The sequence below is a fragment of the Phocoena phocoena genome, chromosome 8 (assembly GCF_963924675.1).
Source record: "Phocoena phocoena chromosome 8, mPhoPho1.1, whole genome shotgun sequence".
NCBI lineage: Eukaryota > Metazoa > Chordata > Mammalia > Artiodactyla > Phocoenidae > Phocoena > Phocoena phocoena.
Window position 1 is genome coordinate 2,846,302 of NC_089226.1, and position 15,400 is coordinate 2,861,701.

General features: G+C 51.1%; 1 protein-coding gene across 4 annotated transcripts in view; it reads right to left on the minus strand.

The window, feature by feature from the left end:
* Positions 1 to 411: 411 nt before the first annotated feature.
* Positions 412 to 15,400, minus strand: part of NTM (neurotrimin) — a 929,065-nt gene continuing 914,076 nt past the window's right edge. Inside the window, exons 6-9 of one of the 4 annotated variants that reach the window (XM_065882593.1) lie at positions 15,003 to 15,154; positions 11,899 to 11,934; positions 6,579 to 6,611; positions 917 to 1,023 (exon numbers count right to left, since the gene is read on the minus strand). In XM_065882593.1, coding sequence (XP_065738665.1) covers positions 917 to 1,023; positions 6,579 to 6,611; positions 11,899 to 11,934; positions 15,003 to 15,154 — 328 coding nt within the window. Of the gene's footprint in view, positions 1,024 to 6,578; positions 6,612 to 11,898; positions 11,935 to 15,002; positions 15,155 to 15,400 lie in introns of all 4 variants that reach the window. The other 3 variants (XM_065882595.1, XM_065882594.1, XM_065882596.1) reach the window with 3 other exon arrangements.

Consider the following 15,400-nt stretch of genomic DNA (forward strand, 5'->3'; position numbering starts at 1 on the left):
AAGAAGAGGACATCTGTAGCGCTGGTGGAGATGTTGGTTAAATTGTATGTGTGGATTTTAATTTTTTTTTTTTTGGTGGATTTGCCAAATCCTCACCAGGTGGCTAATGCCTGGTGTGTTGTCCACCAGTTGTAAACCTAGTAAGAAGTATACTATTCATGTTTAACGTTTAACAAACATACTTCTCTTCACCCCTTTCACTTGTGTACTTTTTTAGTTTTGTCTTGTTTTTTGCACTAATTTTAGACTCATATCAGAAAATATAATTAATAAAATTAATAATGAATCAGAATCCCTTGTTATCTATGATGTCCATGTAGTAAAATGAAAACAAACAAAAAAAAAGTTGAACCATATCTTTTGTGACTGTTGATTGTGGGATTATTGTAGCTGACAGGCTGTCTTGTTTAGTTTTCCTTTTTATTTATCTTTTTGTTGCTGCGTTTCATCACACACACAATAGGGACACAGTTCAGGAATGGGCCTGCAAGCCTCCCTCTGAGTTCTTCTCTACTGACTGATTGAATCTGGGGTGGCCGACTCCAGAACTTTCCTTGGGTGGGGGGGCACTGTGGTGGGCAGAGCGGCTGAGCCCTTGCCCGACTGGTAACGGAGGTCACGCCATGCAGCTTGCGGGTGGGTCCAAAGCCGCGTGCATTCTTCCCGTTTGGAAAAAGAAAGAAAACTCAGCTGTACCTACGTATCTGCAAGGCGATTTCCAATGTCCTTGTTCAACCTGTTTTCCCAAAGTATTCTCTGTTCCCCTCCCTCGAATGTGTCCCCTTAGGCTCTGAATTTCGTGGGATTGTATCTGCTTTAGAACGGGGATGCTCGCGTTGCTCTTGGTCGCCGTGGCTGATGTGTTGGTGGCGGTGGTGACGGCAGCTTCTCCCCGGCGGGGAAAGTGGCACTCACATCAAAATTTGAGGAGTAGGTGCAAAACCAAAACCAGAAGAGGTAGCAGCCAAACGCAGCCAGCCCTCCTCGACGTTCCATTGCTCACTTCGCTGATGGCGCCCGGGCCTGCAGACACAACACACCTGTCGTGAGCCTGGCCCCTCCAACTGGGAGCATCCAGCATCCCAGCTCCATACCCAGAGGCTGCGTTAGCCTTGATCCCACGGGCACAGCTACGTGATGGGGCGCCCACCCGGGCAGGAGGGACCTCAGGTTACAGTGTGAGGGTGCCTGCTACTCCTCTGCTGTCAGAACATGCTGAGGCCATGGCTCAGGGGCAAGTTCAAGAAAAGGTGGCTGGTTAATCAACACCTTACACAGCACTTCAATCAAGTGAGACCCCTGCCCTGTTTGCATCATCGTCCAATCCCTCCGAGCACTGCCCACCTTAAACATTCACGTGACCCTCCTGTCATGCAGGAGAGGACTCGCTGGACACAGCAACTGTCCCCTGCGGCTGCTGCACTGGCCCCGGTGCCCCTTCTGTCCATCACTCGGTCCCAGGGCAGCGCACTTGGCCTCTCCCCCATCTGGATCAGGTAACAGCAGACCTCGCTGAAGTATCACATGCTTGAAAGGTCCAAACCAGCTCGCCTGAGGTGGAGGGGGGATGAGGCAAAGGGACAGGTGGCCTCTGGCCGTGTACACAGGAGGAAGGGAAGATTTCCATGGACACTGGGATGCAGAACGTGCCATGATGTGTGTCTGCTGGGGGGGGAGATGGATGGCATATTTTCCTAAGAGGCACACACCAGCCTGACCTGCACACAGATACTCTCTGACGTGGAGCCATATTTGGGAGGCAAGAAAACTATGAGGTCGTAAAATTCCCCAGCAGCTTCCCTGTCACTTGAAGCATAAGCTTTGTGGCTCCCTCAGCCCCGTGGCCATGAACGCCCCTGATAAATGGAGCTATGATTCAGGAACAGTACACACAAGTTTGGATGCCCAGATGAATTAGGCACCTAATGAAGCAGGGCATCTTCTCAGACTGGACTTACTCTGGAAGGCTCTTGCACTGGATTTAACGGAGGCGTTTAAAGCTGGTGCCCCACCGCCGCAAGTCCATGTCATCACTGGGTTGAAGGGATAAAGCCAGAACCTGCTTGCCTGACTCGGATGCTGGACATGGAGACACTTCTGGCTAATGCAGATCAGCATCAAATCAGGCTTCTTGATTCCATATGGAATCATTCCAAGTCCTAGAAGTCCTGGCCTGGAAGCACTGTCCCTGTGATTTATTCCTTAGACCTTTGGGACAAATCTCTGATTCTGGGTCAGTGGCTAAACAGGAGTTTGTTTTTTTTTTGCGGTACGCAGGCCTCTCACTGTTGTGGCCTCTCCTGTTGCGGAGCACAGGCTCCAGACGTGCAGGCTCAGCGGCCATGGCTCAGCGGCCATGGCTCACCGGCCCAGCCACTCCGCGGCATGCGGGATCCCCCCAGACCAGGGCACGAACCTGCGTCCCCTGCATCAGCAGGCGGACTCCCAACCACTGCGCCACCAGGGAAGCCCTAAACAGGAGTTTGAAATGCACCAGGTCATCCAATCTCTGTGTCTCTGGTGCCTGGTTCAAACTGCAGGGGAGCAAAATTGTCACCCCAAAATGTCTCTTTGGCATGCAGATTACTTCCAGCTGAAAGCAGTCAAGGCCCAAAAGACTCAGGAGAAACTGCCCTTCCCCCAACCACCTGAAGAATGTAGAAAGAAGACCTGTACCAGGAAGGGAGCTGTCACCATAGGTAACTACAGTGTGATCTGGGTGTGGAGACAGGGACGAAGCTGCAATATCTGTTAGTTATTGCTCCTCTCTGTGTCCATCTCCCTGCCTGGCCCAGAAATCACTGTCTACCAAACACCCGCCTTTCCTTCTCTATGTGAATTACCTCCCCTCCCTCTGAAGTCCTAAGCCTCTACCCCCAACATCCCCTTTTTTTTTTAAAACATTTATTTATTTATTTGGTTGCACCAGGTCTTAGTTGCAGCATGTAAACTCCTAGTTGCGGCATGTGGGATCTATTCCCCGACCAGGGATCGAACCCAGGCCCCCTGCATCGGGAGCGTGGAGTCTTAACCACTGCACCACCAGGGAAGTCCCCCAACATCCTCTTTTGTCTTTAGCTGAAGGTGGTATTTAAGGTGAGGGTTTGGGACATTTTGGTGAGTTAATCACTTTTCCTAGGCCTCTTCCATGTATACATATTAGTAAATGTTTGCTTTATTTTCTCCTGTTACTCTGTCTTATGTCGATTTAAGTTTTAGACCGGCAAGAAGAGCCTAGAAGGGTAGAGGAGATTTTCTTTCTCCCCAGCAGCAGTGCTCCCAAGGCCCGAACTTCTTGGCAGCGCAAGTTCTCCTGAGGAGAAGGACAAGAGACGCCTCTTCTGCTCCCCGCCGGGGAGGTGAACGTCTGGGCAACACAAAACTGAACGCTCTCCTTCTGTCAGTCCACTGGGATACCCGTGACAGAGGAGTATCCCCGAGAAGCACCATTCAGACTTGCTTATTGTTGACCATTCAATTGGTTGCATCTTCTGAAATCTAACTACTATGTTTCTATATAAACCACCACCAGAAACTCTAGCCTTTACACTCAATCACTGCTATGTGTACAGCAGTCTCTGGGATCTCCGGAGAGAAACCAGCCCCAGGGCTTCTAGAGTGAGGAGTTATCTGTTCCTCTCCTGTGAGAAAGCCCTTCCTCTCTGGACCACTCCAGGATCCTTATAGGAGACCCCTGCCTCTGCCCGAGGCCAACTCTGAGGCAGGGAGGTTGTTCTGAGTCCCTGGGAGCAGCTGGGTTCCAAGTGTGACGGGAGGGTTGGTGGCTGCACCGCTCCCCAGGTGCACACTGCTCCACGATTCCAAACGCATCCTGCACGCCTGGCTCACGGCGACTGGACAGACACGCATCTGTTCACACAGGGCTCCTCTCTCACCTCTTTTCTCTCCTGAACACTGGCTCACACAGCGTTGAAACCCACTCCTCACTCCCCCCCAACACAGCCCTCCCGTCCCCACTCCTGGTAAGCGAAGGGGGACATCGCCAGTCCCCGCACGGAGATGCTCTCTGCCTCTGGCGCCTTCCACCCCTCTGGGCTGCCCGGCCAGCGGACGTCTCCAGGGAGGAGGATGAAGGATGCACACAGCAGGCAGACAGCCCAGCAGGCGCCTGGCTTGATTACCAGCTCAGGAAAGTCAGGAACCTTGTCTGCCGGCCACGGAGTCTGCAACGCCCCGCAGGTGGCGGCTGGGAGCTGGCAAAAGTGCCCGGGGAACCTGGCAATGGCCTTGCGCGGCAGGTGCTCCAGGTCGCCTGTACTGTTCCGGCTCCGCCCGTGCCCTGGGAGGCACGCAGGAAGCCCGTGGGGAGGGGGCCTGGCTCCCTGTCAGAGAACTCCTCCCAGAGAAGAAAGGAAAAGGCCACTGGGTGTGCCGGGGGCCCTCCCTGTGTGATGTTCCGCGGCCACCCTCCTGGCCAAGGTGGGTGCACGGGGCTGTCACTCCCCTGGACACCACTTCCAGCCTGGCCTCGCCCCCCCAGCGCCCTCCCCTTGCCCCGCCCAGCCTCCCTCCAGGACACAGCTGCCTGCAGGAGGAAACAGGGGTGGTACCTGGAGAAACCCGGAGGCAGGGTCTCCTCACATCCTCTTAGAGGACGTGCACCAGCTCTCCGCCACCTGCGCCTGGACCCCTCGGGTTGACTCCTTGTGCCAACTCCAGGCTGCTGTGTCTGTGTCTCCAAGCTGATCAGACCACTGATGGATTGGATTCCTTCAGCCTTTACAAAACCTCCCAGCTGCTCCGTAGGACACACATTGCATTTCCTAGTCTGCCTGCCATCTGCCTCCTTAGCCTCGCGCCCCGCCCCCACCAGCAGGCGGGCACCACACATACGTGTGCACACACGAGCGTGTACCTTCCAGCCTATTTAATTCCCATCCTTGCACCTTCTGCCTGAAATGCTCTTCACCTGACTCACTCGCACTCCTTGTTCCAGGTTCTGTTCTGGCCCCAGTCACCTCTTCCAGGCAGCCTTCCTTGACTTACTCTGGTTTGCTTCCACAGCACCATACACATCCCACTATTAAAATATGCACCACCCTGTCCTACAATTATCTTTATGTGTCTCACATGCATTTCTTCCCCTATGCTGTGAGCTCCATAAGGGCAGGGTCTGTGCCTAGCTGGGCCCCCAACAGGTATTTAATAAACCTTTGTTGAAAGAAGGGAGGAACCAGAACATCGTGACCTGTGCTACATGTCCATGCTTACGTTGTCTCTGTTTTTCTTTCTCTTAAGATTCTAATTGGAAAGAAACCCACAAACCAAACCAAGAACAAAGCAAAACATTCTCTCCTACCTTGCCTCTGGCTTTACCTCCATTTTCTCGTCTGAACACCCTTCCCCCCCTATTTCGAACTATTTCCAATAAAAGTCACTGAAAATTCTTGTGGTTGAGGGAAGATATTCACAGAAGTAAAGCCATATTGGTTAAAATTCTAGGTGGAGGGCCTGCAACTGGAAAGGGGTTCCGGCCCCATAAAGCCCCTCACGTAGGAGATGAAGGTTATTATCTCCCACCCTAACGTGTGGAAACTCAGCCTCGGAGACCTTAAGTGACTTCCCCAAGGTCCCCTGACTTCTGTCTCCAAATACAATTGTCTTTCCACTAACTCGGCGCTGTCGCTCTGTGGAACTCGCACATCTCCAGCGAGGAGGAGAGCAGAGCGTGAGGCCACAGGACCTGCCCCGCTGGGCACGGGTCAAGGTGGGGAGCACACAGGCCCTTGCACACTGACCGGCACAGCAAGCTCGCCATGAGAGGAGGACCTGCTGTCCAGGCAGGTATGGATCCCAAGCTCCTGGAACAAGGCCCTCTCAGAGCCCTTGCTGGCCAGAGCGACAGCGCAGCCCATCTGCCCGGTGACTTGGCCACACGGATGAGGTCTCTGCTCTTCATCCAGCCATGCTTCCACTCTGCGTGGAATGCCTTTATTGCCTCAATCTCATTATAGAGCTCTGGAGGCCTAAAGAGACTAATCACCAGGACCATTAGGGTCCCGGAGAACTGTGATGAGTGTCAATTATCCATCGGAAACATCTGGATGGAATGAAAGCCTCAAATAAGATGCAATTTATTTGTAGCCAAGTGACTCACCCAAGAACCTCCCCCTTCCTTCCCCTTTCCCCTCCCTCCTGCCACTTCCCTTCCAGCTCCAAGTTAGAGAGAGAGAAAGAGAGAATGGGGTAAGCAGAGGCCAGCATGCAAGGCCAAGGTCTAAGAAGATCATTGCATTAGAGCATCCATGTGCAAAGGAAAGAGGCGGGCCTGGAACAGAGGGGCCCAGACATGGAGCTATTTGGGGCACTGACAGGTCCTCATTAGTTCTGGCAGCAAAGACAAGTCAGACTTCTGCAGGGGAGGCACCCGGGGAGAATCAGATGTCCTTGGGGACAGTTAATCTGAATTGACACCGGGCCGGCCCAAGGTCAGGCGGTTCCCACCGGGCTGCCTCCTGGGGTTAGTGCAGAAGAAAAGGCATCTTGCAAGAAGGCAAAGAGTCTTGGGCACCTCAGCCCACCAAGGCAGCAGCTGCCTGGAAAGTAAGCATACCAACCTTTCCCAGGGGTCAGAGCTGTGGTTTTGACTTCTAAAAGAAACGAAAAACAAGCCACTGTTAAGGCAGAGAGCAGCCAGAGACACCCACTTTACCCTCTGATGGTTTGGGGGAAGGAGGCTGAACTTCCGGCCCAGCCCCCATGCTGTTCTGACCACAGCCCAGCCCCCAGACGTGCACCCCTCTGGCTTGCTGGGAAGTCAGTTGCCATAGGTTGAGTGGGGGGCCGGGGAGGATGTGAGTGATGGTCACATTGGAACCCTGACCCAAAGAGAGCCAGCACCCCTACCGTGTCTTAGCAGGGTATGCCAGTACCATGGAGCCAGAGGTCCCAAGCCAATAAACACTTTTTGGAGAGTAACCTTCTTTCTTTGGCCACCAGACTATCCTCGAATTAGTTGAAGTCTGCAGGCTTTAGTATAAAACTGGCTGATATAAATAGGCCCTCCTACAGCAATCTGAATGCAGGTAGCCAAGTTCTGTTTGAGATGTAAAGTTAACTGGCATTTATCAGTGCATCTCAGAAACACTGGGGAGCAAGTTTCCACGTACCAGAGGAGCCCAGACCTTTGATAGCTGACCTCTCTCAGATTCAGACTACAGGAAGCTGGCCCAGAGGGCTTCCTCTCTCTGGAGCAACCTAAGGCATTAAGACCTGCATCCCTGCTGCTGGGACCCACCTGTGGAAATGCTGGGCACCAGCCCCTCTCTGCTGGCTGACCCAGGAAACACCCTCACTCACCAATTCAAGCTCTCAGGCCAATCCACAGAGCCTGTTCTGCTGACCAGCCAGCAGCGGGATGACCTCTCATCTTTCACCTCCCTCTTTAGCTGGGGGCCTCTGCACATGTTCACCCTGGATACAGAGGGTGGGAAATCCTTCCACAGTGTATAGGGGTATCAAATCACCATGGTGCACACTTTAAATATCTTATACTTTTACTCATCAATTATACCTAAAATAAAGGAAAATAAAGCTCAACAAAAGAAAATGACATTAAAGTCTTTTGCATCGAAGTGATACAATTCTCTGTGCAAAGGTCCTCGCATGTAGAAGGAAAGACAACCTAGAAATAACTCAGCCTAAACTCGACTACAACATTTGACCAAAATCAGGTGAGTGTGGCCCTGTGCATTCAAGCTCTCAGGCTACTCTTTAAAGGCATCTGAGATACGAAGCAAATCTTGATCCAAGTGGACACTAGCAACCCTGAGAAGCCACTCCGTGGGCGGATCTAAGATCAAGGATCAAAGGGGTGACTCAGAGAAGATCTGATGCACAGTCAGGGGGGTAGAGAAAAGCCAGGAGTGCCGGTCCACGCTGTCTGCTGTGCGTTTAGCAAGGACAGTCCCCTGGAGAGATTACTGGGCCCTCAACCCCAGCCTAGTAGCTAACCAGGGGCTGTTTTCATGAATTGTCTCATTCGGGCTCCACTGTCTTGAGCCTCCCTGTACCAGGACAGAGGGTGACTGGAAGGAAGGAGGACAGTCTGCAGAGAGATGCTTGAAGGCATAAAGGCATCACGGCCTTTCACCCCCAAACCACAAGCGGTGCAAAGTAGGGCACGTGTGAGGGAGGGCAGCCCACAGAGTGATGGGCTCTGTGGGAGGGAGGACGCAGGGGGGAGGGGGGTTCTACCTGGTAGTCTGGCTTGTTGGAACTATCTGGAAGAGGAATACAGTGAAAGCACACGCTCCTGCGGTGCTCTGGAGCCAGAAGTGGTCTTCCGTGAGGGCAAAGATCTGAAAACAGCTCCATCTTAGTTGTTCCATCCAGATCCTTTCCCAGTGAATCTCCAAGGTCATCGTGCCTTGGTGTCCACATGGGTAAAGGGCTATCTGACTCTCATTCTGGACTTTCCTAGAACTTAACCTTGGGCTTTTCCAGGTGGCAATGTTTTAACCCCTCTGCCACTCATGTATCTCACCGCAGTGAGGAGGGAAAGTAAGCAAGGCATTCTTTACATTTACTGGAGACCTCCCGCTGAGCTCCAGCCCGCTCCCTGTGATTTGGTTCTAAGAAGAGACGTAGAAACTGTTTCTACGTCATGTTTACCGTCATGAGGTGCCAACACCACTGGGCACAGCTTCCGGGAGTGTGAGCCTCTTCGAACCTCCAAGCGTGTACGAGCCCTGAGCTCAGGGCTCTGCGTTAACCCTCGGCTATCGACAAAAACAACAATCCTTCAAACCTAGCATGTATTTTTCTCACCAAGAGCTAGCCTGAAATGTGTGATCTTTTTGTTGATGTATTAAGGTGAAGCCAGATAGAGTGGGAAAGAAAGAAAGAAAAAATGAAAGAAAAATAACATAAAAACAACAAAGAAAGAACTGCTCCCTTTAAGCCTCCAAGTTAATATCGCTGGTCAAGCCATGAAGTGATCTTTCTGCCACCAAGCCCAGCTGAATCCAAGTACCTAGGTGGGCAAAGGGGTGCTGTCCGATTCTAATGGGTGGGGCAGGGCTGGTTTCACACCAGGATGGTTATACAGGACAAATAAACCTTCCAGAAACAGCGTGAAGGGATCTTTTTTGGTACCTTCTGTATTTAGACACACGTGCCATAGAAATGCTCACTGCTGGGTGGCTGCCCTTAATTAACTAACTTTCATCCTCTGTAGGGAAAAACAGATCGTCTCTGCCACTGCAATTGTTTCCTTCCGATGCACAGAGCTGACTTACTTCCGCCTTCTTTAATAAGATGATTTGATGGTCACTGCAAGGTTCGCAGGCATTAATCAGCCAACCTTTCCCAGCCCACTGACACCATTAAATCTGACTCCTTGCCCAGGAGATAAAAGACAAAGGACCTGAGGATGGGAAATGAACAGCCACCGAGCCGCTGAGTATGCAGTGTGCCCCTGGCACATATGCCTGTGAGGTAGGGAGTGAGGGATGGCGGTGTATCCCTGAGTCCTTAGTTATCACGGCAAGCGTCCTGCACCGCCAGATACTAATATGAGAGGGGGGCATGCAATCTGTTGTGTTTGCAAAAAGGGAGCAGAGAAATACTTCAAGGGTGGCAGAAAATGCTGAGAAGGAGTGAAATTCTCTTATCTGAATCTTTCTAGACCATCCGGATATTAAGTAGCAAAATAGCTTGGAATGTCTTTTAAAGCCAAGCGTTCCTTGTCCCTGGAAATCCATTGGAGGTGAGGGGAGCATAACCTGGGAGTATTTCCCTGAGAAAAGAGGTAGCTCTCTATTCTATGGGACGCTAGAAAAGGAGGAGGAAAAAACAACACACACGCACGCGCGCGCACACACACACACACACACACACACACAGAGAGAGAGAGAGAGAGAGAGAGAGAGAGAGAGAGAGAGAGAGAAAGAGAGAGAGAGAGAGAGAGAGAGAGAGAGATGAATGAGAGAAATATCCCAGGAGTGAGATCTGTTTTCTCTAAAACACTCCTGAGCTGTACAAGAGTCCAACAGCTACACGGAGGACCACACTAATCCAAGTCTTGGAATGTCCATTGCCCTGCACCCAACAAGAAAGTGAAGGGTGGGAGCATTGCAGAATCAGAGTAGAGAGCTGGCCTGCAGACCCTGCCCCAGACTCAGTGGCCAGCAGAGCAGGTGAGAAAGCTCAGCTCTGCGTCAGCAGGTGGATCCTCTGCTCCTGGTCCCATGCTCAGTATCAGGTAGTGATTTGTTTGTTTCCGATCAGTTTTGTTACTGTTGGCTTTAGCGTGGGACGTGCCCCCTCCAACCCTTGAGGGCACCTTCGGTGGAATTCTAACTCCTTAGCAACCACTCCCTGTTTTAAGTCACTTTCCCCCTGAGAGTAAAGACCTCAGTGCTCAGAATGAGCTGCGTCCCTTCTCAGAGTCCCTTGTGAAGCACGTTCTGCTTTACGTCCTGTCTCTCACACGTCCCTTTTACCATTTATGCCCTTAGCTACTTTTCTAACGCTCTTTGAGATCTGCGGGTATGCCTCGCCCAGGGGTTCGATAAACGTAAGTTGGATCAAGTTGAACCTGGACACTTCCATTGCCCTCACTTTTTTTCTATTTCTTTGTTTCATTTTTCCCCTTTGCTGTCTATCACCAGGGTGCCCTACATCACTAAGGTGAATAATGCATCCCTGAATCATTTCACGATAAAAGCATTCTTCCTCATATGTCAAACAGCTTCCCGTATAATTCATTTTCTTCCATCCCCTCCCCCGCCTTCCAAGTCTAATGCCATCGTCCGATGACTGTTTGTGCAACGCGAATGGATGAACAGGTGGGATGAGAAGGATCGGGGGGTAGGTGGAAGGTGGGAAAAGACATGCCCGTCATTGTTGTCACAGCTGCCTTCCTGTGGGGCTCTCTGAGGGTCTGCACGGTCCTTAGGAGGAAAACATAAACAGCACACACAGCGTGTGTTTGATTCTACCACTCAGCCTGGGCCCACTCCTGCCCAAATGTTTAGTCACAGTCTAAATGAATCACTTTTGCTAGGCCAGGGAGCTTGCGAAGATGTGAAGGGCTGAGTAAAAAGAGGTGAGAGATGCAGGTGTCCTATGGGGGGAGGACTTGGAGTAGAAGAGGTGGAAAGGGGATGGGGAGAGGGCTTGAGAAATGAGTTCATGAACCCCTGTGTCGTGACAGGGGGAGGTCCCTGTATCCGGAGACTGGACTCCAACAATCTAACGTGCACCTGGCAATTTTCAAAGCCTTTTTAATACATGCTCTCAGTTGAAGGCTGGAACAGCTCTCAGATAGATAAGGCAGATCAGTTCTATGTCACAGAAGAGGAAATTGAGTCTGAACGATGTTTCCTGAGCTACCCAAGCGCAAAGAACACCCAGAAGTTGGGCTCTGGACTAGGGCTCAGTGGCGCCCGCTCCAGGTCACTGCTGCCGAGGACCCCGCAGGTACGCCCGCCCACCTTTCTTTCCCGGAGACCCTCCCCGTGAACCTTCTGCTGCAGCTTCAGGACCACCCGAATCTCCCCGCACAGGATGTCTGCTTCTATGGCTGGGCTGTCAACGGGACTCTTGCTATGAAAACTGCTCAGCGGGTGGACTTCTCTGCCTGTTGGTTCAGCCTTTTGCCTCCATCAGATCTCCGGGCTTTGAGAAGTTAGTGCCTTTTCCTTTCCTCTCCCCTCCTAGCCCTTCCGGGGAGGTGGGCAAGGTGAGCGGAGAAAAGGGGGCTATCCTTGGAGTTTCATCGGCTCCCAGTAACCTCCTTAGCTTCTGCTGCCATTCACTGAGCACCTATACAGACAGGAGCCTTGGGTGATGCACGGCAGGGGGTGGGGAGGGGGGTCTGGGAGAAAGTGGGGAGGAGAGAACCCAGACAGCAGGGGTGGGTGGGATACTGACCTTGTAACAAAGTTGAGCTTGTAGGCTCACTTAGCTCTAAAGCAGGTGGGGATATACAGGAGAGAAAAATGAAAACAAACACATATATTATATACAGTAGCTATATATTGGCCATATATAGTTTGTATACTGGCTTTCACACACATTTCTGGAGGGATGGAGAAACAAAAGATGACACAAAAACCAGAGGTGGTAGGACAAGATGCAGCATGAGGAACGCTGAAAGGTGGGGTGCATGCACACAGGATGCCGTGGTCGGAAGGTGAGGGGCTGGCCATGCGTACGCACCCCAGCGCAGGGAGCACGGACTCTCTGCGTGCTGAGCTGGGGTGCTGATGTGGTTAACACAGGACCAAAGTCCCTTTCCAGATGAGATTTGTGTCACATCCACACCCACACTGTTTCATTTTGGAAGACCTAGTTCAGGAATTTCTGGTCCTCATAGCACCATGGCAGGAGCAAGGTCCTCCCAGGAACCTCTGTGATTCAGGATCACAGGGGCTGAACTCTCCTGGTCCCCTGCAGCCTCTGGAACCTTAGGGACAAGGTGCTCAGAACCCTACTGGTTCTTGATAGGAAAGACCAACCCTGCCCTTTTTGGCTTAAGTACCTCAAAGATACGGACCCTGATGGCAATCTCCCAGCACCAGCATCCCTCACTTTTCAACGTCAGGTCATGTGTACAGCTTATGCTCAGGTTGGTGGCAAAATGATGCTAATTTAGCCAGCTCTCTGATGCTACAGGAGAATGAGCTTCATCACAAAGTATATTCGCATAAAGTAAACGCTGCTTTCCAACCTGCTCAAGTCGGCTTGATGGCTCTGAGCCAAGTCTTCTCATAATAGGAAATGACATGGGAAACTCCCTAATACGTTTATATTTGTTAAGAGGTCTTACTGATAGTGGGTGGCAATAGTTTAGGGGCCACGCTCTGTGGACCAGCCACAGCAGAGCTGATGCCGTGGAAACGCCCATCTTGCCCATTAGCGGGATTTCATAGCCTCGTGGTACTACGTCACCCAGGCGGCATTGCTGTGATGGGCTCCTCAGAAATGCTCTCTCAAATGAGGCTAAAAACTTGGTTTCTGTTTGATTAAATCTGGAAAAATGCTCCAAACTTTTTCTCCCTCTTAGAGATTTAGTGTGTAAAGGCTCTGAGACCTCCTGTGTTAAAGAACATTCCCACATGGGCCCCGTTCATCTTTGTTGGACCCAGGCTTTCTACACTTATCTGAATCCATACTATCAGTTTTTAACACGTTTTTAGAGAGCCCCCTGTACTCCAGAAAGCTGGCAACTGTAGGACCGTCCCAAATGATACACAGGGTGACGTGAGTGCTGACAGACCGGTGGGGATGCGGGCAGAGGTTTTAACTGCGAGACACGGGTCTGCGGAAAGGAGCAGATTTATGGTACATGCTTCACTGCACTGCTTGTCACAAATGCCAGGATTTCACTCTTAAAGTTTGCTTCTTCTCTCTCTTCTCATCTTAGATGGCTTAAGGGGAAGAGGCCGGGGAATTAGCAGTGATAAAGCCAATCGCAAAACCATTTCATGCATCTGATTTGGAAGAGCAAAGAGGTCAAAGGAGGAGGGAGATTGTTTATAGGAACGAGGAAGGCTATGCGTGGAGAGCAGGGAACTCAGGGGGAACCTTGGATCTGCAAGGCAAGGGAAGGAGGGGGCTTCCCCTTCCTAACCATGGTCCTTCTGTTCATGCAGACAGACACCTGCCCAAAAGCCAAAAGGCTGACAAACGTGAGGGGCCATGATGACTGGCCCCGTGTGGGAGGCGTGAGACACGTCAGTCACTCTAATCACAGCTCTGCCCATGCGGGTCTGCGGCTCTGGGATCAAGGCTTCCCTTTCCCAGCCCTCCTGGATAAAGCTGGGCTTTATAAGGGGGATGGAATGTGATTTGGAAATCGAGATGGGACAGTGGAGCAGCACAGGTGGGCTATCGGGGCAGGCTGGGTCCACTGCGCCATGGAGAGGATTTGGCAGGGCAGGGGGAGGGGCGCTACTTGAAGCTCTGGAATTATCTGCGGGTCTTCAGAATAAAAAGGATTTAGGTTCCTGCCAATTTTCTGCTAACTTCCTCACCTTTCCCTCCCTGTAACATTCAAGAGTGCTTGTTAACATGGTGGACGTGGGACCAGACTCGAAAAATTCCAAGCTAACTGAACTTGTTGGGGCCTGGAGGGGTTTGCCCCCAAAGCAACCAGAGATTAACCCTGTGGGCTGTGGGGAGAATCTGCCTCTACCCAGGGATGGAACCCATCACAGATGCCGGATGAGGCTCGGGCATCCAGACTCACTTCTGTGTAGCTGTTCTACCCACAGAAGTGCAAGACATCGGGGTCTAAGAGGCAGCTTGTTTACTTGCTTCCTTTCCTTGTTTCTGGCGCCAGTACAGTTGCCGGATATGTAATGAAGGCACAGCAGTTTGCCTTGCACACATCAGTCCTCAATAAATAGCGACTGAATGAATTAATGCATGAATGATTATGGGACTTCTGCCCGGATGGGGGCTTGGTTGGACAGATCCCTTCAGACAACACCCTTGGACACAAATGGAGAACTCGGGAAACACTCATTTTCTATGTTAATTTTTCCTCTAGCACTAATAGCATTCAGGATCCCAAGGCCCATGATTCTACTTTTATAAATACAATGCAGTTTCTCTTACGTCCCAATGGCCAGAAAAAGTTTCAGAAATGGTAACGTTTCACACTCATCCAGGGAACGAGTATGGAAATAGTGCATGCTCCTCTGTGGGCTCTTGACTATTAGACCCAACTGTAATAACCAGTCAGTTCAGAAGATACAGACGGGAAAAATGCAACGTCACTTCAGCATCCTCAAATCCTTTTCTCTGATACCAGGATTCTTCCTAGTATGGAATGACACCTGGTGTCTACTTTCATACATGTGCTGTTTCCCTCTCTCTCTCTCCCCCTCCTTCCTCCTTTCTTGCCCTTCTCACCCACCCCTGCCTAACTACCCCTGACTCTCTTCCACGCCCCCGCTGCCCTTCCCTCCTGCCCCCTTCTTCCACACGCCCCTCCCTCTTCCGTTGCCCAGCCTGGGCTTCCGTCTCACCGAACAGTGTGATGCTGGCATTGGTGTGGCCCAGCTTGTTGGAGGCCACACACGTGTAGTTTCCATAGTCATGTTCAGAGACGTTGAGGAAGATGAGCTTGGAGAGGAAAGGTCTGTTTTCCACTTTGACCCCCTTCTTTCCTTCAACCAGCCTGAGACAAACAAAAGACAGACCAAAAAGAGAAAAAGGAGATGGTTTTATATATATATATATATATATATATATATATTTTTTTTTTTTTTTTTTTTTTTTTTTCTCTCATAAGGAAGAAGAGAGACTCTGGAATTAATGACCTTCCCTCTGCCCCCTTTCTGTCATCACTATAATCACTTATTTTTTTTTTGCATCCAACTACACAACAAGTTGGCCCCAATCACACGTATAATTGCATTTCTCT